This window comes from Podarcis cretensis (assembly GCF_951804945.1).
Source record: "Podarcis cretensis genome assembly, chromosome: 3".
Taxonomy (NCBI): Eukaryota; Metazoa; Chordata; class Lepidosauria; order Squamata; family Lacertidae; genus Podarcis; species Podarcis cretensis.
The window spans coordinates 106,186,336-106,208,118 of NC_137172.1; the positions used below are offsets into that span (position 1 = coordinate 106,186,336).

A 21,783-nucleotide genomic window follows, 5' to 3' on the forward strand; every position below is an offset into this window, starting at 1 on the left:
TCTCCAAGCGTTTTCAACCACCTGCCAGTCAGCTCGCAACAAAAGCAAGGCTTTGCATTCCCTTCGATGAGAGGGAAATGATCTGCACACCCACATATGTTTTCTATTTCATATTCAAAACAGTTTGCTCTTATAGAAGAGAATAGACACGCATAAACACACCATGTGCACATGCATGATTGTGGCTGCCGAAGCTTTGATGAGCAATCTGTCCTTGGTGCCAGTGACCCCTGATAACATTCGTTGCTTTTCCCTGCCTGCCAGTTTTCCCAAGTCATTCCAATGGACATGGTCAAGCGATCCCTCGCTGCGATATTTGCATGCTGTGCTTACTTAGGTGTAAGGAAGGCTACTATTGGCTGGATTTACCAGGGGCAAAGCTTTGACTGTCACCAGCTAGGAATTCCAAAGCTCTTATTTGGCAAGAGTCTGTGGGACAAATTGAAAAAACTGATAACAATAAATGAAAAATACATTATGATGATTCTTTTTTCTGACTGTATTTCAGAATTTTGAGTTACTAGGTTGAAGAAGGGGATTTTGCTTAGATCAAGGAAAGAGAATTCAGTAAAATAGGGAGGGAAGCCCTTTTTCAAACCCTCGAAGGGGTGATCTGCATTCACGACCCCATGGACAAGAAATATGTTTTCATGTTTGTACCTTGACTTCTGGGATGCGGGTGGCACTGTGGTCTAAACCACAGAGCCTAGGGCTTGCTGATCAGAAGGTCGGCAGTTCAAATCCTCATGATGGGTGAGCTCCCATTGTTTGGTCCCAGCTCCTGCCAACCTAGTATTTCGAAAGCACGGCAAAGTGCAAGTAGATAAATAGGTACCGCTCCAGCGGGAAGGTAAGCGGCGCTTCCATGCACTGCTCTGGTTTGCCAGAAACGGCTTAGTCATGCTGGCCACATGACCCGGAAAAACTGTCTGCAGACAAACGTCAGCTCCCTCGGCCAGTAAAGAGAGATGAGTGCCGCAACCCCAGAGTCGTTTGTGACCGGACCTAACGGTCAGGGGTCCCTTCACCTTTACCTTGACTTCTGGTTGCGGAGGGTACATATTTTCCCAGGGGAAAGTGAATCGAGTTTGGGAAGGGTTTGTTTCTAAGAACTCAAAGAGGCACTGTGACCCACTGTTATCTCAAGACTGGAAGAAACCTTAGTGACTCTGGGGAGGGAGTTTGATGTCTTTGCTACTTTACAACGCAGTGAGATGCATGTCTACTCAGAAGTAAGTCCCATTGAGCTCAATGGTGCTTACTCCCAAGTATATAGGATTGCAGCATAAGCTTCCATTCAGGAATATATTCATCTGGGGCAGTGGGAGTGAGAACTAGTCAAATTCTGCCTTTTCTCTGAGTCGCACGTTGTTTGACCATTTTCCCTTTCATGTCTTTTCAGATTCTCCGCGGTCTGCTGCTGTTTCCTACAGTGGAACGTATGGCTGCGTCCCCACAAGGCAAGATCATGACACCCCTGCTCACCTGGTTTCGTTATCCCTTGTACATGCTTTCCTATTTCACATCGTTTCTCCCAGACAGAATAAAACACTTCATGTTACGTTTGGCATCTGTCATAGTGTACCTAGATGACGCTACACTAGCGACTACTATAGATTTTCTCAATTTTGATTCTGTTGGTAAGTAGAAACAGCGAGTAATACTTCCTCTTTCCCCCTAAATATTCCTGTCTAGCATGCTGTTTTGAAGGATATGGATGTTAAGGGGACAATAACCTAGTGATAAGAAGTTTTTAAGGATTTGAGCGTATAGCGGTGGTTCTGGTTGTTTTCCTCAGTACAGAATTGAAGAAAAACGAAAATGCCTTGTCTCCAAAAAAGGGAATAAATTGCTGTTTTAGGGAAAACTCGTGGGTTTTCAGAATAGCCTTCTGAGTGCCGTTCTTTCCATGATCTGCAGCGTTTACCTAAAAAGAGCCTTGTTGGATTAGACAAAACCTCATGCAGTCCTGCTTTCTGCTTTCACAGCCAAGATCTGCCTGGATAGCTCCAAAGGGTAGAGCATGGTGCCGATAAAGCTAAGGTTGCAGGTTTGATCCCCGTATGAGACAGTTGCATATTCCTGCATTCCAGGGGGTTGGACTAGATCAGGGGTCCTCAGACTATGGTTCGCGGGCTGGATCCGGCCTGCCCGGGATCGGGAGGGGATTGCAGAGGAGAGAGGCACCCCGCGTGCCCTGGACCCCGTGTGCCCCGTCTCCTGCTTGCGGCCTCCTCGCCCGTCTGCCTGCGCACCAACTGGGCAGCCCGGGCCTCTTCCTGCCCACCCGCGCAGACCTCTCCCCGCCCGCCCGCCCGCCCACCTCCCCGCCCCAGAGGCCAGCAGTGCATAGTCAGTGGCCCTGCCTGCCTGCCTCGGCCATTGCCTCTGCCCACTGCGCTGGGGAAATGGCTGCAGCCGCTGGCGAGGACAGGCCCAGCATGAGGGACTTGCTGGCGCTGCAGCACACCGCACCCTCGCCGCTGCCTCCGGGGCGCCCACCTCGCCTCCCAGGGCCTGGTGCTGGCCCCGATCCCTGATCTGGCACGCCTGCAGGGCTGCGATGTGGAGTTCGTGGTGCGCCAGGCGACGGTGACGATCGGGCGCAACTCGTCACAGGGCACCGTGGATGGGAACATGGGCCACTCCAGCCCCCACATTGGAGTGCAGTGAAAACTTCATAACAGTCAGTAATATAGAAACCAGAAAAGGCACACCCAACTTGGCTTTATAATAAAGATATGGCAGTTGTGTCTCAAACATCATCAGATAGTGTTACGTCATCAATTGGGATGGCAGAGGAAACAACATACATTCAGAAAGACCACATTTGGCAGAATGCATGCAGACTTACTGCTCAAGTGAAATTGAGACATGCTGAGAGGAATTGTCTTTTTCAATGCCCCTTGATTAATTTATTTTTAAAATAAATTTTATTATGGTTTAAAGAGAAAAATACAAAACTTAATATATTTTCCTTTATTTTAACCAAACCAAGACTTTTATCTAAATACAATACAGTGGTACCTTGGTTCTCAAACACCTTGGCACTCAAACAACTTGGAACCCAAACACTGCAAACCTGGAAGTAAGTGTTCCGGTTTGCAAACTTTTTTTCGGAAGCCAAACATGCTCCGTTTTGAGTGTTGTGCTTCCTTCTTGAGTGCCACACTTCTGTCTTGAGTGTTAGGCTGACAGTTTGAGTGCCACACTTCCGTTTTGAGTGTTACGCTGAGGTCTCTCTGTTTTTGCTATTTATTTTGCATTTTTGTTTTTGCGGCTTTTTTGCTTTGTTTTTGTGACTGTGTGGAACCCAGTTCAGCCACTGATTGATTGATTCTGCGACTGCAGTACATTGTTTATTGCTTTCATTTTATGGATCAATGGTCTCGTTAGATAGTAAAATTCATGTTCAGTTGCTGTTTTAGGGGTTGTTTTTAAAAGTTTGGAATGGATTAATCCATTTTGCATTACTTTCTGTGGGAAAGCGCACCTTGGTTTTGGAACGCTTTGGTTTTGAAACAGACTTCCAGAACGGATTAAGTTTGAGAACCAAGGTACCACTGTAAAAATACAAAAAGGAGGGGAGAAAGAAATGGGGAGGGGGGGAGAGAGAGAGACAACTTTTTTTAAAGTGTCAAAAATAGGTTGAAAGAGAAAGATAGCAAAATAAGATTGAGAAAATAAACAACTCCCAGTTCTTCATCTGTCCGCTATATTAAAACAATATTCACTTCGTCCAATCCACTATAACACCCAGAAAAATAGTGTGTGTGTGTATTTCATGCAAAAAGTCTATGAGAGGTTAATGATTAATTTTGTAGGAAGGGCAAGGTAAAACCTATATGGCCAGGTAAACGTTCTTCAGTGGCAATTTTGGGCCAACAGTTGCAGGTGAGACTCACAGGCCAGAGACAGACCTTATTTTAAGCAAACTGGGACTCAGCAATGGCTTTGTTCTGGCTAAGGGAATGATTTCAGGCACAAGGAGAGAGAACGCTGTGGCATTTGGGCGAAGCACTGGAAACTTCGCTGTTGCAATGCAGCAATAGAGCTCCTTTGGCTCCAATAGCGTTACACCATTTTGGGATTTGGTCCCCTCTCTTGACAGCTTTCGAAATCTCTTTACGTAATTAGCCAGTATTGAGAGTGACTAGTTTTATTTGGCTGTACTTTGCTAGCTGCCTTTAAATAAAATTAAGTACTCATTGATTTCAATGAGTGGCCTTCGCTGGAAATGAATCATTGTGGTTGACTGAGTTCAAAGGAAATGCCCACAAACATTAAGACTTTGAGAGGGAAAGGGTTTTATATAGCAACAAGCTCTTAGACCTTCCTGTATAGGTAAGTAATCTAGGAAGTGGCGTGGCCCGTAGCATATGCTTCGGATTAGCAATAACTGACAGTATCTTGGTCGGCAATCTTGCCTATTCTAACTCCACTTTACCTCTGTGAATTTGTATGGGGAAAGAAAATGGGAACAAACTTTGTTAGGGCCATATCCTCTTGCCCTTTAATAACCTGTTAGGTATGGCTCAGAAATATTCAGCAAATGAATTTATTCCTCCTCTCCAGGAAGTTTGTGTCAACTCATTAAAAAATGTATGTGTGTTACCTTTGGCATGAACATCTGCCTCATTGCTGTAATTGCAATAAAAACCACGATGAAGGGCAGAAAAGATGGTAAAAAGTTTCCTTAAAAGTTATGCATCTGTCAGAACAAACTAACCTGCCAGGGACTCGTTACCACGTCCGGAGCTTACTCACAACAATATGTTTTCTCTCCTCTGAAAAGGAAATGAGATTTAGAAAACTTAATTATAGCAAGACCTAAGCACCCAGCCCTATTTCCACCCAGGCCAAAAAGCAAAGCATCATTAAGAAAAAGCGGGACCTGGGGCATGATTCTGGTTGTGTTGTTGGTTAATGGGAGACTTTTGCTAAAATCAAGATTTTGCTCCCAGGTACATAGGAAGACTCAACAACTGAAATTGCATTAGCCTGTTCTCCTCACTAACAACCCTGGTGCTGATCCAGATAACACTCACATTAAAAAGATTCTTTCCCTTTGAAGAGGGATTGATTCTTACACCTCTCTGAGAATTGTAGTTTTGTGAAGGAAATAGGTGTCTCCTAATGAAATATACTCAGAGTCGGGAGTGGATTTCATACTCTTTATTCAGCTCATAGTGGTGAGGAGGAAGGGAAGTTCCCCCAGAATGTCTGCTTTATATACATTATTTACACAATGGGCCCTACGTGATTGGCTAATTCCGGGATTCTCCTGTAGGCCAATCAGGTTGCGGATTCACTTCCACCTGGAGGACCAATCATACTGCTGCATTCTGAATCCTATTGTTCTAGGACCAATCAGACTGCTGCATTCTGAACCCTGTTGTTCTAGGACCAATCAGACTGCTGCATTTTGGATCCTATTCAACTCAGTACATAACACCTAAGAACTCTGAGCATCCTTAACAAACTGCAGCTCCCAGAACTCTCTGGGGTGAAGCCATGACTCTTTAAAGTAGCTTCTTCAGTAGACATCTCCAGCCTTACACTTTTACACAGATTGCAACACAGATGAAATCCCTAAGCATTTCTCCTTGGAAAATAATGGAACTTCCCAACTTGGTCTATTCAGAAGTCTTCAGATTTTTCTCCAGTTGTAGAAACAGTATAAGCTGCTAGATGCAAGCTCTTCTAGAAAGTGGGTTTCTACAAAAAGAAAACCGTTTGCAATGTAGTTTGGATTTTATCCAACCAAGTCATCCTACTCACAGTAGACCTGCTGTAATCAATGGACCTTATTTGATCATTTCCATCGATTGCAATGAGTCAGGTATGACAGCTTGGTTGAATGCAATCCATTGTTACTTTGTAGCATGCTTTAAAAGAGCAATACATATTTCTATCAATTTTATTAATGTACCACCTGAAAAAATATTTTCTGGCAAACGTGTATGTATTGGTTTTTAAGGTGAGGGCAGACAGGCCTGTGTCTATACAGCACAGGATTTATTGTCCACTAGCTTGACGGGCAAACTTCCTCCATTTGTTTCGGTAAAATTTCCACAAAAGCACAGACATTACATAATGGATAAACATTGCGAGTGTTTCGCTTTTTTTGAGAGGCAGGCTTGTAGGTCAGAGGTTAACTTCTGGATGACAATGAAGATACAGATAAGCACAGTAAGCAAAAATGAAAAAAACAACCCTTCCCTCTGAATAGCCTATAGTGGCCGGTCTTTGCAATCTTGAATCTGTGGCTTCTCTTAAGGAATTTCCTTGTTTGTTTAACCTGTTTATTGACCAGGGGAGTAATGGAGACGGTTTATTTTATGATACTTGGAAATGTTGGAAGAGACCAGGGAGCGGGGAGGAATCTTATCTTGGGAAACAGCATTTGAAATGGTTTCTTTGCTCCGTTTTGTTTTTTTCAGTAACAGTCTTCTTCTTCCTGCTTTCTATTAAGAAAATCATATTGATGGGTATAAAAGCCTAATAGTTGGCAATTAGAGTTCCAGTTTCGGGCAGAGCAGCAAAGCTTTCTCATTTCCTTTCCTCCTCCTTTCACTTTTGGCCTTGGGGAGAGGTTAAAAGCCAGCGCAACGCTTTTCCAGGGTTGAAGACAGAGTCTTCAGAAAGAAAGTCCTGGCTCTCTGAAGCCTGTAGTTAAGAGATTAGCAGAAGCTAAAAGGTCCCTTTTGATTTGTTACAAGATGTGAGTTAGTGGTGGTTTTTGCACACAGGCCACCGGTTGCCTATTACTGATATTAAGCAATGAGTGTTGAATCAGGAATGGAAATTTCTGTTAATACAGTCTAAAGTCTGATTTATATTTAATATTGAAATATGTGTCTGAGGCACCATAAATGTCCACTTGGGACAGTTAAGTTTTTCAACTGCTGGTCATGTGTGGCACTCTATTTTTTTTATTATTTAAGTTTGCTGACCCCTCGTCTAGTTCAATTTAAGGCATCTTACTACATTCCTAATATGTCCCTACTTTATGTACATTACACAGCATTTTGATAATAAATGTGGGTTAACTCACATATTGCCGACGTGACAAGACCATTAGATGACTGCTTCATCTAGTTCTGAGGGGATCCATTCAGCCCACGTCGAATAGGCCAGTTTTGTAATATGAGCTGGTACTTTTCATCATTCAAGTCCTTCAGATACAGATAATTCTGGCTAGAATGAAACAATGGTGGGTGGGATGTTATCCTTTCTAGTTTGGAGCTTTTTAAACACCGCCAGTGCTCAGATATAATTTTAAGCTTCAGGAGCTGGTTAAAAATAATAAAAATCCTTCCATGGCACTGCTGCTGCCACCATTAGGAAATGGTCGAAGTAATTATGGTAGTAGATATTTTAAATTTTATTCTTAAGCATTAAATTAGGGTTGCCGTATTTGAAGAAGTAAAAATCTGGACACAAAAGAAGTTGTTGGGTTTTTCTTGGGGGGGGGGGGGAATTGCCAAAAAAGTTGTGCCGATTTTTCAGAATTCCCCCTGGACACATATTGTTGTCTTTTCAACACAGACCTCTTGTTTATTTCAGCTGAACCTCAACAAAAAGAAAAGAGGAAACCCAGGAGTGTATCTTGTGTGTGTTAAGCATGATTCATTATACATTACTGTGCATCACAGTGATTCATGCATGAATCAGTAATGCACAGCCGTTGTTTGGTTAACACTAAGAGCTAACAAATAGGAATTGTGAAAAGAGTGGGTATTCGTTGAGAACGCCGCAGTATGAGAGTGATGCCCTGATCCTCAGTAAATTCACTTGGACATAGGTTTTGCTTATTTCATTGGAACAACTAATCTCAGTTCCAAAAATGAGAGCTCTGACAGTGTCTAAGCATGGATCTAATAAGCTTTGTACAACCTGCTACAAAAGTTTTGTGGGTTTACACTGTGGAAAATATGTACAAACCTTCATAATCTTGCTGTAAATGGCCCTTTCCATGGTGGTGTAGAAACATTCCCGTGCTACCTTTTTCATATGTCTTCCACTCAGATATCCTATGGTGCCATAGGTGCCAACTTCCTGGGGCTAGGTAAAGGTAAAGGTACCCCTGCCCGTACGGGCCAGTCTTGACAGACTCTGGGGTTGTGCGCCCATCTCACTTAAGAGGCCAGGGGCCAGCGCTGTCCGGAGACACTTCCGGGTCACGTGGCCAGCGTGACATCGCTGCTCTGGCCAGAGCCAGGGCCAGAGCCAGAGCCGCACACAGAAACGCCGTTTACCTTCCCGCTGGTAAGCGGTCCCTATTTATCTACTTGCACCCGGAGGTGCTTTCGAGCTGCTAGGTTGGCAGGCGCTGGGACCGAGCAGTGGGAGCGCACCCCGCCGCAGGGATTCGAACCGCCGACCTTTCGATCGGCAAGCCCTAGGCGCTGAGGCTTTAACCCACAGCGCCACCTGCATCCTGGGGCTAGGCACCCACAAATTTCAGTGCCAGGGCCATGCACGCTGCCTGGCACCCATGGCCGCGGGGCCAAGCTGGCACTCCTGTATGGTGCCCTTTCGCCTTGAGCTGGTGTGGTGTAGTGGTTAAGAGCGGTGGACTCGTAATCTGGGGAACCAGGTTCGCGTCTCCGCTCCTCCGAATGCAGCTGCCGGGTGACCTTGGGCCAGTCACACTTCTCTGAAGTCTCCCAGCCCCACTCACCCCACAGAGTGTTGGTTGTGGGGGAGGAAGGGAAAGGAGAATGTTAGCTGCTTTGAGACTCCTTAGGGTAGTGATAAAGCGGGATATCAAATCCAAACGCTGCCGCTGCTGCTTCTTCTTCTTCTTCTTTGTGCTTTCTGAATGTCATGGTATATGGCTGAGCTCCAAGGTACATTTGAGCCAAGAGAGAAGTTGTATAAGCATACGAAGTCATTCCCCCAGAACAAGCAGATATGCCCACAGTCTTCTGCAAATTGGAATGCCTTCTTCATTAAAGCGCCTTTGCAGCTCCTGTCTTTTTCTAGCTTGCTAGAAAACCCAGTGACAGCATAGCTCAAATGGTCCTGCGCTTGCACAGTTGTTGTTAGCTATGCTATTTGACGTTAGGAATGATATTCCATAATATATAGTTTCAGGAGAGTGTTTCCCTTACCTGTGGAAACACGTTATATTTTACCACCTGCCTTCCAGGAAAGGAGGCCAAGGAATAGCAGCCTCTACTGTTTTCACATTTCCTCTGCTACTGTTTATTTTCCTGTGTGATGCCTGACTAAAATGTTTGCTTAATGTTGTCGGACAACTCACCTTCCCAAGACGGCACTTAAGAGTGGCTTGAAAGAAACTCCATGTCTGCTTTGTTCCCCCTCACTCACTCCCTCTTTTTCTTTTTTTTGCAAGTGAACTAAGGTTTTCCCTAGTCAAGAGTGAGATGCTCATATTAACTTAGTGAAGAGAAGTGAATGGCTTTTAAAGGATTTATTATGTTTACGTACCTATTCATTTGTCAAAGTGACTCTGCTTTATAATTTGCCCACTTTCCGAAATAGAGAAAGAGGGGAAAGTTTAACAAGGTCACTTTATTGCTGGTAAGAGCTTTGATTTCCCTACAGATGCCCTGTGTCAAAAAAACAAAACAAAACCCCGTTTTGGTTTGGTTTCCATAATTATGGGGTTTTGGTGTGTTTTTTTCAAATAAAAAAATATTAAAAGCTGTCAGTTTTATTTCCATCATAAATATTGCTCATGAAGCTTGAATGCTTTGATAATGAAAACGGTTCATGACTTCCAAGAAATATTAAGCACAGTTTGGGGGTTTCTGACATCCTTCCTGAGGTTCCCGTTTGAAGGAGAACTCAGTTGCAATGAGTCATGCAACGTGCTGAAAGGAAGGAAAGAGAGAGAGGTGAGATTGAGAAGATATTGAAAAAGACCCATATGCAGAAATACTTCTGTCAGATATGGGTCATTAGGCAGGACCAGCCTAACTGCACCCAAGCACCCCCTACAGTCTCTAGGGGCAGTAGTATTTAGGGGAAATAGTGAAGTAGCATGTCTTCTAAGAGTTTTGTCTGCCAGCATATCTGCAAAACTGTAAGACATCCCAAGGCAGCACATCTACAGAGCAGCAAAATTTGTCTGACCTTTAATGCATAGGCTTCAGTTTTCAATTTTTTTACTCCCAAATTTCTTGGCATCAGCGTTAAGAGATAATAGAATGACTAACCGAAAGCTTGCAGATCCTTAAAGAAGCATGTGCTAATTTAACATTTCTGGGTTTTGTAGTGCCACAGACTGCTTACAACATTGATTAATTTTATTTACAGATTTGATAATTTTCATATGGCTACTGGTTTTTTTATTTAAGAAAATAAACGAGCAGAAAGTGCCTGGTGTTTGGGAATTCTAAGACTTAAAAAAAAATCAGTGCAGTTTTGAAAGGTCTAGTCTGCCATCCGGATTCAAAACAGAATCAAATTGTGTCAGGACATTGACATAAACTTGCTCCTTCATCTTAGGACCACCATAGAGTATAATATATTTGATCCTGACTTGTTTTTAGGAGGTAATTTAATTCTTGTTTGATTTTATACCAGTGTTATATATTTGTTGTTAGCCACCCTGAGCCCAGTTTCGGTCGGGGAGGGTGGGATACAAATAAAAGTTTATTATTATTATTATTATTATTATTATTATTATTAAGAGGTGTACAAATGCATACAGCAGAAAGAGGGGGGGAAAGCTTTCCAAAATATATAGTTGATGAATATTCTGTTCTATAGTAAACTACTCAGTGATTAATGATGATAACAATAATGTTTTATTTATACCCCACCCATCTATTAAAAGTTATAAATCTTGCCAAATAAAATAAATAACAAATTGTGTTAATGACAATTGAAACATTGTGTACAATGAGTTAAATATAAGGGCCGGCCCCTAGTGCCAGGTGTCAAAGCATGGGAATCAGCAGTCCTCAGTGCCTCAGGCGCAAAGGAGAAGTGCTATAGCAAGGTCCCGTTCACCACTGCTGATGTCATTTGGTGTAACCGATTCAGATAAGTCCTCATTTCCAGCATCTAAAATTTCCTGTTGTGGAGGAGGAGTTCATCTGAAGAATGACCCTTTCATCCTTGGGATTTGCCCTATCCCTTCCCCTCCAGATATCATAAATTTTATGTCAAGAGAGAAGCGAGGTCAAGATGGAAGGGCTTCTCAATCTCACCTCCTCTAGCAGTGGTAACTTAGCCCTTCCTCTTCCTACCAGCCCAAGTCAGATATGGGCTTCATTGTTTGGCCGAACAACAACAACAAATTACTATTTATTTGCCATGCATCTAACCAGCTTGCCCCAGCCAGTTTGGCCGCTTCTAACAAATTAAAACACAGTAAGACATCAGACATGAAAAATGTCCCTATGCAGAGCTGCCTTCAGATGTCCTCTAAAAGTCAGGTGATGGTTTGTTTCCTTGACATCTGATGGGAGGGTGTTCCACAGGCAGGGCACCACCACCAAGAAGGCCCTCTACCTGGTTCCCTGTAACCTCACTTCTCACAGTGAGAGTTCCCTCCAGAGTTCCCTCTGGTAACAACAAAAAATGCCAGTAGGGCCATATGGCTTGAATGGATTTTGAAGACTTGTGTAAAGCACAAGGAGACAGGGCACTGAAAAAGGAGGCAGGAGGCAAACATTGGCCATACTACTTTGTCCAAAGCCTATATCAAGCATGCTATTTAACCACAACCACTCCAAGTTATAACACCTGAGCTTGCTTTGGGGGGGGGGGGTAAAATGCCTTTATCACAGCCAGACTCCTAACTACTAAAGGACCAGTCCAAGGATGAATTCAAGAATTCCAGGGAATCTTTAGCGAGATAGGGATGACGTGGATTATTACTCTGAACTGCGCAGCCAAATGAATAATAGAAGGCTGATCCAAACACAGCTACAGCAGCGTCTTTATACAGTTTCCTTCTACCAGCAAATGTTGATCCAATTATATGAATATTTGTCTGTGTCGTCACTTGCTGGGTTCTGGGAAAAAATGTATTAGTATCCCTGTTGAATCAGGGCAGTAACCACTGGTGTTGTCAGGCTTTGGGGATTCAGATCCCTCCCCCGGTGACAGCCAAGAATCAGAGAAACCATAAAAATTATAACCAAGCAATTTATTCGATAATTCACAGAGAGTGACTAAGGAATGCAACTTTCCCTAAATATGGCGTTGCTCCAAGTACAGTCCCACCCCCTATGTCTCTCCTATTCTACATCACTCCTACGTTAGCTAATCTGAGCTTTCTGCCTCTGAGTTCTCTGTTCTACTACCCTCAATGTCTATCTGGTCCTGGGAGGGGGGGTCAGAAATGCTTTCCAAGGCCACTGAGACTGTCAGTTGTCTCTCCTCTGGTGCCTCTTCTTGCTGTTCCTCTTCCAATATTTCCCAGCTTCTGCCCTTCAAACTATGCCCTTCTGCAAACCACTGTTCTAAATCTATACTGTCCTGTTCTCGGGAAGGGGGGTGGTCCCCACCATTCCTTCTCAGTCCAGCCCCTGACAGATGTGGTAAGGCAGAGCTGTGGGGCATCCCCCTCGACACCAGCATCACCACAACTTACCTGGGTGGGTTTGGTCTGAGGTGGGGCTGGGATGGTGGTGGGTTTGGGGCTGCATGGGTACACCTGTAAGATTGCCACAGCCTCGACCTCACTGCTACTCAGCTTCCCCATCCAGCCCAGTCCATGTAAGCTGTAGTTATTAGCCCAGTGCCATAAGAGAGGCTCCATGGCTCTCCCTCACAACAACCAGCCACTACTGAACCTGGGTGTACAGTCAAACTTCAGTTGTCGAACGTAATCCATTCTGGAACACTGTTTGACTTCCAAAACGTTCGACAACCGAAAACTGAAAACAGAAGCCTCAATACAGTAGGGAAACTCAAAACGGAAACCGTGTAGCACGTTCAGCATTCGAAAACTGGAGCAGTTACTTATGGGTTTCAGTGTTCGATGGCCAAAATGTTCAAAAACTGAGCCGTTTGAGAACCGAGGATTGACTGTACTCAACTGTGGTCTCAAAAGCAGGGTTGTTCACAGCTCTGGTTCAGATTCAGCACCATCTGTCAGAAATGCCAGTTTGTTCCGACTTTGATCGTGTGAAAATAGGAATGGGAATCCGTTCTTAGGCGGAAAGTTGTCAAGTACAAATCTCATGTTAGCAAAGAATAAAAAATTCAAACAGGCCCAGGATGAATCAAGGGAATGCTTCAGTTTTTCCATTGCTGTTCAACAGTTGAATTGTGGCATTCATAAAACGCTCCTCCCGGGACTGTGTGACTTCTGAACATAAATGGTGGCGGGGAGGCAGAATCAGATGCTTATATACCTTCCCACATCAAAACCCAGCAGAAAGCTAGCATATAGAAGAATTATACCCTTCCTGACTTGCTAGTTTTCTGCTTACCAGGGAGGGGGGGATGTATGAGGAATGGCAAAGCATGCCTTCCTGGAAGCAAATAACAATCTGGAAAGAAAACTAGTGTTACGCTCCTCTGAAAGAATTTTACAATAAGATGGGCAGCTTACCAGGCAAAAATGTTAGCAGATGGTGGTACGTTCCCCCTAAGAAAACAAATTTTTGAAAGTCTAAGGGTGCAATCTTATACCAATATTGCATCAACAGTGAGGCTGTGGGAGTCCTACTGCACAGGTAGAATGCAAGAAACACTGGCATCGTTGCAGATATGCGAGCAAAATGCACTTCCACTGGAGCCGTTCTTCCAGCAGATATGTGCCAGATAGACGGCTAAGACTGAGCAAAGTCAAAGGCAGCATAGAAGAGGAGCTGTATCCTGTGCCACTGATGATGGGGAAATATAGGGAAAGGGGTTCCATGAGAGAAGCCTTTCTGAGCTGGTCAACCTGAGATCCTTGTTATCTTGAAATGCTGGAGCTTGGGACCTGTCATTGAGCCTACCACCTACAGCTACCTGTCTGCATTCAACAACTTTTAGTGCAACATTTTAACCATCATTTGACTGTGCTAGTCAACCCAGCAGGGACGTGGGTGGCACTGTGGGTTAAACCACAGAGCCTAGGGCTTGCCAATCAGAAGGTCAGCGGTTTGAATCCCTGCGACAGGGTGAGCTCCCGTTGCTCGTGCCCTGCTCCTGCCAACCTAGCAGTTCGAAAGCACATCAAAGTACAAGTAGATAAATAGGTACCGCTCCGGCGGGAAGGTAAATGGCATTTCCGTGTGCTGCTCTGGTTTGCCAGAAGCGGCTTAGTCATGCTGGCCACATGACCTGGAAGCTGTACGCTGGCTCCCTCGGCCAATAAAGCGAGATGGGCGCCGCAACCCCAGAGTGGTCTGTGACTGGACCTAATGGTCAGGCGTCCCTTTACCTTTAGTCAACCCAGCAATAAAGGTAAGGAAATCCTTTGGACCCAACTGATTCTGAAAAAGAAAGAAAAAACACTAAAGAAACAACCTCCTAGAGAGGTTGCCTAGAGAGAACAGTCTCCAAAACACCAAATTTGCACAAAGGGAAATTGATAGGCTGCTGGTTTTGAGTAGCTCTTTGGTTCTCCACATGCTTGTAGTCTATAGCGAAAACTTTCTAGGTTGTCTGTATCTGCAAGAACGACTTTGTAAAAGGTGGCAGGCTGGAGCTATCGCTGTGAGCATCTTTGTTGGAAATTTCTTTGTGTTTTTCTTACTTCGTCGTTTCCCCTCTGCCCCTCAGATGCTTTGGCTAACCAAGTGGAAAACAATCTTACTTGGAACTTCTGTATTGTTCCATTAGTGTGACATCACTTCGTATACATGTTTTATGTCACAGAGGAATGCAGATGCTTGGCTTAGGAATCAGATATGATTTTGTTTGTTTGTTTGTTTCTTCGTTGTCTCTTGTGCCGCTGTGCTGTGGGGACCAAGAGCTAACGGTTGCGGTATCATACATTTTTTGCTTGGCGCAGGGCTCACATCCATTTCTAAATTTAAGTCTGTCATGCCGAACCCTCCTGTATTCCTAAATTGGTTTGACATGTGTAGACCACATTTGTTTGGAATCCCCGCCCCCCCCCCCTTAACTGACAAATTTCTAACTTAACAGTGCACATAGCCGCAAGCAACACATTATGACTGTTCAACTTCCAATGAGAAGTTAACTTCTCCGCTAACAATTTTCTCCGCTGCAGACAAGCAACCAGGTGGCATTGGGAAGTTGCTCTAATCAAGCAGAAACCTGAGGGCTTCCAGAGAACAAACATGTGTACTGTGGCTGATATAACTATGGACCATGGAAGCGGGTTCAGATTGTAGATTAAATTGCTAGATGAATCCCTCTGTCGATGGTATGAAAGTTACCACTTCTCCCAGAGGAAGAGAAATGGTGATTGCTCCTTTGTGCAAGTCGCTCTAATCTATGCAAATTGAAAACTATCCATTGGCGAACTTTAAAGTTTGGAAGGGTGGGAATGCAGCCCTAGAGGGAATGTAATAGATTTCTTGTTTGGTCTGTGACCAAGAACATGATTTTTATTTTTTTTAAAGGCAGTCCATCAATGTCTCTCCATATATACATAAAGGCTATTCCAACTGAAAATTTGACTGCTAAATCTTTATTTACTAGACTGTTGCTGCCTCAAATTGATCTAATATGGTTTGAAAATGTTGTGTTTCCTTGCCTTGTTGTGTAGTCTAAGTGTATGAATGGTTTTGAACTTCAGTGCTGTACTTGCAACTTTGTTTGTCAGACAATTGGTGGTTAATTGAATTGGTGTCAAATAGCCCTAAAGACTAAGGCTGGGGGATTTGATTGATTTCAGTCATTATGCTTTGTTTGGGTGGGGTGGGGGAAGAACTATTAATTTAGCTGATGTGGATATTAAGCTTTGGCCGTGACACTTTGGGTTAAATAGCTACTGGTGATATAAAGCTCTCTTTTCTTCTCTTGGTCCTTGATTCTGAGTCCCATCAACGTTGCGGCATCAGGAATAAATCAAGTGCCTTTTGGCACAGTTAGCCATCTCTGTTTAGCAAAGGCATGTGACTTAACTGACACCAATGCTTAATCACCTCCGTTTGTCAGGGTGTTGGGGAGAAAAGGAGGGTGAAAGCCAGCAATCTCATCTTCCAGGTCAGAAGAGAGGTCACCAGCAGGATCATAGTGTGATTTTTTTCCCCTATAGCTAACTGCACTAGACCTGACCTAGGAGCAAATGAAAACCTTCAAGCTCCTAGTCTTTCATTGCCTCCTCCCATATGACACGTATAAATGACTAGAAATATATGATCTTCCCAAATCTTATCAGTTCAAGATAGCTTTGTCAAGCTGTTGGATTGCCCAAGCCACAGACTGATTAATTGATACCCACAGACTGATTAATTGTTATATTACAATCCTGATTTTTCTCAACACTTCTGTGGGACCAGACCCTCCAAGTATTCCCATTTTCCAGGGACATTCCCGGATTTACAGAAGCCGTCCCAGTTTCTGATTTGATCCTGGAATGTCCCACTTTCCCTTAGGATGTCCCTGTTTTCATCAGAGAAATAATGGACGGTATGATAAAAATATGAGGATCGCAATCTAATCCAAAATCAAAGTAGACATTCTGTGAAAGAAAAACCCCACAGTCCTGGCCCTGGTTTGTTTGGTTTTTTTAAACAAATGTAAAACTTTTTTTCTACTGCTTGGTGCAGACAAATACTGTCAACCCAGTAAGGCCCACCTGGCACTAACATTGCATGACTTCGTGTGCCAGATGAAAGTCTGGCTTTTCTGGAATATTTTTGAGAGGAGCTGAGGCTGTCCCTGGGTTCCAACTCCCTGTTACTGGCTGTGACGTTAACATATGAGAGTGCTGGAGGTGAAATAGTTAAACAAGTTACCCAATCAGAACCCAGGGGGTGGAGTCAGAGGGACTATACAACCAGCTCTGGGAGGGGCAAAGGAAGGAGTTCGTTGGGAGTTGGGTGGTTGGTTGGAGTGGGAGTGAATTGGGATAGAGTCTGTGGGTAGGTTGAGGTAGTGTAGCGAAATAAGCTGAGTCAGGAACAGTTAGTAACTAGGAAGACAAGTAAATATTTGAGAGGTGATTTAATGAGTGAGAGCAGGTAGTGGAAGTTATAGGTCTGGATTGGCAACCCATGATTGTAATTGACCGATACCGTTTATGAAACCACATGCTTGTTAAACTGCAATAAAAAAAACAGAAGTTAATGTTCCAATTTAACCCTAACTGGACTCAGTATTGTACCAGGTAGGGCCTGGGTGGTGGCAGCGAGAAATAAAATGGTGGCACAGGCCTCAATAGACGGTGAAATGTCCGGGGACCCTGTGTAATCGCCACACTGGCATTTCGGGTAATTCAAGAATGGGAGCCCTGTGGCTCTAGAGGTATTGTTGACTCCAACTCGCATCATGTAGGTGTCAATATTGAATTAACATCTTCCAAGATAATAGTGCCCACTCACATCATAAAGAGCTCATAAGCCACCTACTCTCATCAGCCAGAAGCATCATAGCCAGACACTGGCGAGACCTGTCAGGAGTAAGCATGGACCAATGGTATCAAATAATATGGGAAACAGCCTTATTAGAAAAACTAACCAATAAACTGAAACTGTAAAAGGTAAAGGTAAAGGGACCCCTGACCATTAGGTCCAGTCATGGCTGACTCTGGGGTTGCGGCACTCATCTCACTTTACTGGCCGAGGGAGCCGGCGTACAGCTTCCGGGTCATGTGGCCAGCATGATTAAGCCGCTTCTGGCAAACCAGAGCAGCGCATGGAAATGCCATTTTTCTTCTCACCGAAGTGGTACCTATTTATCTACTTGCACTTTGACGTGCTTTTGAACTGCTAGGTTGGCAGGAGCAGGGAGCCAGCAACGGGAGCTCACCCCGTTGCGGGGATTCGAACCACCGACCTTCTGATCGGCAAGCCCTAGGCTCTGTGGTTTAACCCACAGCGCCACCCGCGTCCCCGCCCAAAAACTGAAACTGACATGGGGACAAATCAACCTTTCTCACCACCAAAAGAATACAAGCAAATAGTAAAGAGAACCTGCACAAGCAATGCTGACACAAAACCCCACACATACACTAAATAGAATAGAAGCATTGCCACCCGACCCCACTCTCATTCACCATGCCCCCCTCCATCTCTTTCCCCCTTTTCTTCCTAAGGCAGGCGTGCCCAAAGTCCATTTCGGGGGCCTAACTTGGCCCCCTAGTCAGTTTAATCAACAATTCCAACCCTAAAAAAAGGTCAACAACTTTGGTTGGCCCCCACGGCCCTTCACTTCATCAAATCCGGCCCTCTTTGAAAAAAGTTTGGACACCACTGTCCTAATGTAACACTAATGTCTCAACAAATGAAACTGATCTGTAGAAAATGTAACTTGAAAAAAGAGACGTTGCACATACTTTTGTGAACTAAGAAATCTTTAATAAAAATACGTTAAAAAACAAAACAATGCAATCTGAACCCCCTTCTCAGTCACAATCCTGCTAGTTTGGGGAAGGAACATCCGGGAGAATATCTAAGTTCTTCCTCAGTGTCAAAGAAACCAAGGAAAAATTCTATCCAAGGAAGAAACTGTCACAGAAAATAGCAACTCTTCTGGTAAATAAGAGATAACAGATCTGGGTTTTATACATTGCTTATGATTATGCAGAGTCACTCAGTTCTCTAATTCCTCCTTAGCTCCAAGCACCTTGTTCATTTAGCTTTTGATCTGGGTTCTCCAACTGTGTCTGTCTACAGAAAACTTTCCCTTTTGGCATGGAGACCTCTTGAGCTCTCACCTCTTCCTCCTTAGTGTCATTTGCTCCCATTTCCTCAAAGTGCTTCAGGAATTTGCTCAGTGTAAAGTTTTGGGGTCACTCAAAAGGATCTGTCTGATTGCTGTTTCCTTTCCTCTGCCTGTTGGGACAGTGTGTTGCTCTTGCCCACACCAGTGACGTGCGATTTGGAACACTGCTAGCTTCTACTCCCAGGCATATGGCATATGCTGTGAGAGTTCATGTCCTCCCACATTTCTCTCATGAAAATAGGGACGTCCGATTCCATTATTATTATTATTATTATTATTATTATTATTATTATTATTATCATCATTATTATTATTATTCCCAACACATCTGACTGAGTTGTCCCAGCCAGTCTAGATGGCTTCCAACATATATAAAAACATAATGAAAGCTTCCCTATACAGGGCTGCCTTCAGATGTCTTCTAAAGGCTATATAATTACATCTCCTTGGCTCAGGGGTTGCATAACTCTATATCAGGGGTGCCCAAACTTTTTTCAAAGAGGATGAAATGAACATGTGCGAGGGCCGACCAAAGTTGTTGAGCTTTTCTTAGGATTGAAGTTGTTGACCTTGTTTCAGGATTTTAATACAGGAAATAAACTGCCATAGGGGCCGGAGTAGGCCCCAAGGCTGGACTTTGAACATGCCTGCTCTATACCTTCCAATATTTCTCCGATAAAAATAGGGACATCGTAAGGAAAAGTGGGACATTCCAAGATCAAATCAGAAACCGGGACAGCTTCTGTAACAATCTGGGACTGTCCCTGGAAAACAGGGACACTAGGAGGGTCTGTGAGTCCCCTTTGCTAATCAGTGGGGAAATCCGTTTAAATTTCCAATGTTTCAAGGCAGCCTTACCCATTACACGGCAAGCACAGAAGGACTTGTGGGAAGCTAGTTACCTTGTGATTGCGAAGGATGATCAAACCCTTTAATTCCGATCAATTAATTCCCTTCGGAAAGCCGAATTGATAAGATTCGCATTTGAGTAAATAACCAATTTAGGCTATAAACTATATAAACATATGCTGCAGCTGCAAATAATTTTATTTCACACTGCACAAGTGATTTCCATCCATACAGCAGATCTCCTACCCTCTGCCCCCCAGATCCCAGAGGGTCCCTCAGTTTTAAGGATGTGCTGGAGGTGGCAAGAAAGGGAATCTGCTCCAAGAATGGAGCTGCAGTGTTGGATACAACCCATAGATTTATTTCACAGATTTATTTCGCTTCCTATTCATACATCTGTATGGCCTTGGAGTAGGTAGCAAGTCTTAACAAAGCATATTCAACTATTTCAAAACAAAAGAAAGATGCTAAAACAATGCAATGTGAAACTCCCCATTGAGAACGCTGCCTTATGCCATGTTGAACCAGTTAACTGTTTTATAGGTCAAAACTGGCACCACAGCCCTCACATAATTAAATGAATAACAATAACCATGGTGTCCTTGCAAGGCCAATCGCACACGGTTGAACTCTGACTGTGCATGAGGTTCTTTCTTCTTTGCCAGTTGAGGGTTGAGAAAGCCACATGTCACATGTTACCGAGAAGCGTCCAAAGGCAAGCATGGTGGGAAAGCATGGGTGCTTCCACTCTCCTGCGGTGTTTGGTTGGATGCCTCTTTTATGACCAATTGATTTGTGCCATCTTCATACACCCCTGTCCACAAAAGAGAAGGAGGGTTGTGTGAAATTGCCGTGCAGCACATCGCACTGTCGACATCATTCACAGTTCCCTGCAATGAGTACAGAAGGTCCACTCACTGTCTTTGAACTGAGCTGCTGTTGTTAATAATGATGGATTCACTAGGGTTACCATATGTCCGGTTTTTCTATAGATAGATAGATACATAGATAGATGATAGATAATTATTTTATTCAGTTTTACCATTTACATTTGAATTCAAACAATAATCATAATCATAAACAAAACAAAATAAAAAAAATCCTTCCAGTAGCACCTTAAAGACCAACTAAGTTAGTTCTTGGTATGAGCTTTTGTGTGCATGCACACTTCTTCAGATACCATAATCATAAACATAAACATATAGGATTCCCTGAAGCCTTATACTTCCCTCTACCCCTCCATGGGTTCTATTGTAAATCTTTTTCTACTGCATCATATAATTTCTCAGATTTTTCTTAAAAATACACATATGTTCGGTTTTTCCTGGACACGTCCGGGTTTCCATGGGTGAAATTACCATCTGCGTGGGATTTTTTTTTTTTTTTAATGGGCAAAATCCCCCCCCCAAAAAAGCTGAACAACGTTTTACTTATTGAAAAATGGCAACCCCAGATTCGGTGGCATTGCCAATATGGCAAGCTGCTATGGGACTTCAGGTCTTCAACAGTTTCTTTGAGGACAGACGTGTTTTAGACTCAACTTGACTTGGAAAATCCAGCCAGCATCTTGTTTTCTGCACAAGCTGTTTTTATACTGCCATAATTGCATGTGGGTCTCTTATTTTTGCAGTCAACGCCATATACCTGGGAAATCAGGAGATGAAGGCGGTCGTAGAGAGAGATAACACTGCCATCAGAAAGCATTTAAAGAAGGTAATTCTTTACTCTTCCCAGTTCTAATGAGTTGCCCATTTGCAGATACTTCACTGTCTCACTTTTCAACACCAAAATGATTCTGTTCTGATCTCAGGCCAGTTATGTATAGTTTGTCTGCATTTATTGGTTAGAAAGAGTTTGCGTCTCTGGCCTTATTCCACATAACCTATAATAAATATTTTTAAATATCACAAAATAAAAACAACAAAATAACAGAAATATCTGACAAAGTCCAGAAAGTTCAGCTAAATGTCTAAATATTTAGGTGGTCTATCTAAAACCGTAAGCCACTATACTACCCATTAAAAATAAAAAATCTTAAGAGATCCAGCCTAATCAGCAACACTTTATACTACTTTCTAAAGGTCTTCTATATACCTTCCAGCATTTCTTCGATTAAAATGGGGCCATCCTACTCCATAATAATAACAATAT

The 21,783-nt window shown here is 43.4% G+C and overlaps 1 protein-coding gene across 2 annotated transcripts in view; it reads left to right on the forward strand.

Moving 5' to 3' along the window:
• The window catches only part of LDAH (lipid droplet associated hydrolase), an 84,386-nt gene that overhangs the window by 52,432 nt on the left and 10,171 nt on the right, over positions 1-21,783 (forward strand). For both annotated transcript variants that reach the window (XM_079970074.1, XM_079970073.1), the window contains 2 exons: positions 1,403-1,640; positions 21,263-21,345. In XM_079970074.1, the coding sequence (XP_079826200.1) occupies positions 1,403-1,640; positions 21,263-21,345 (321 nt within the window). The remainder of the gene's footprint in view (positions 1-1,402; positions 1,641-21,262; positions 21,346-21,783) is intronic.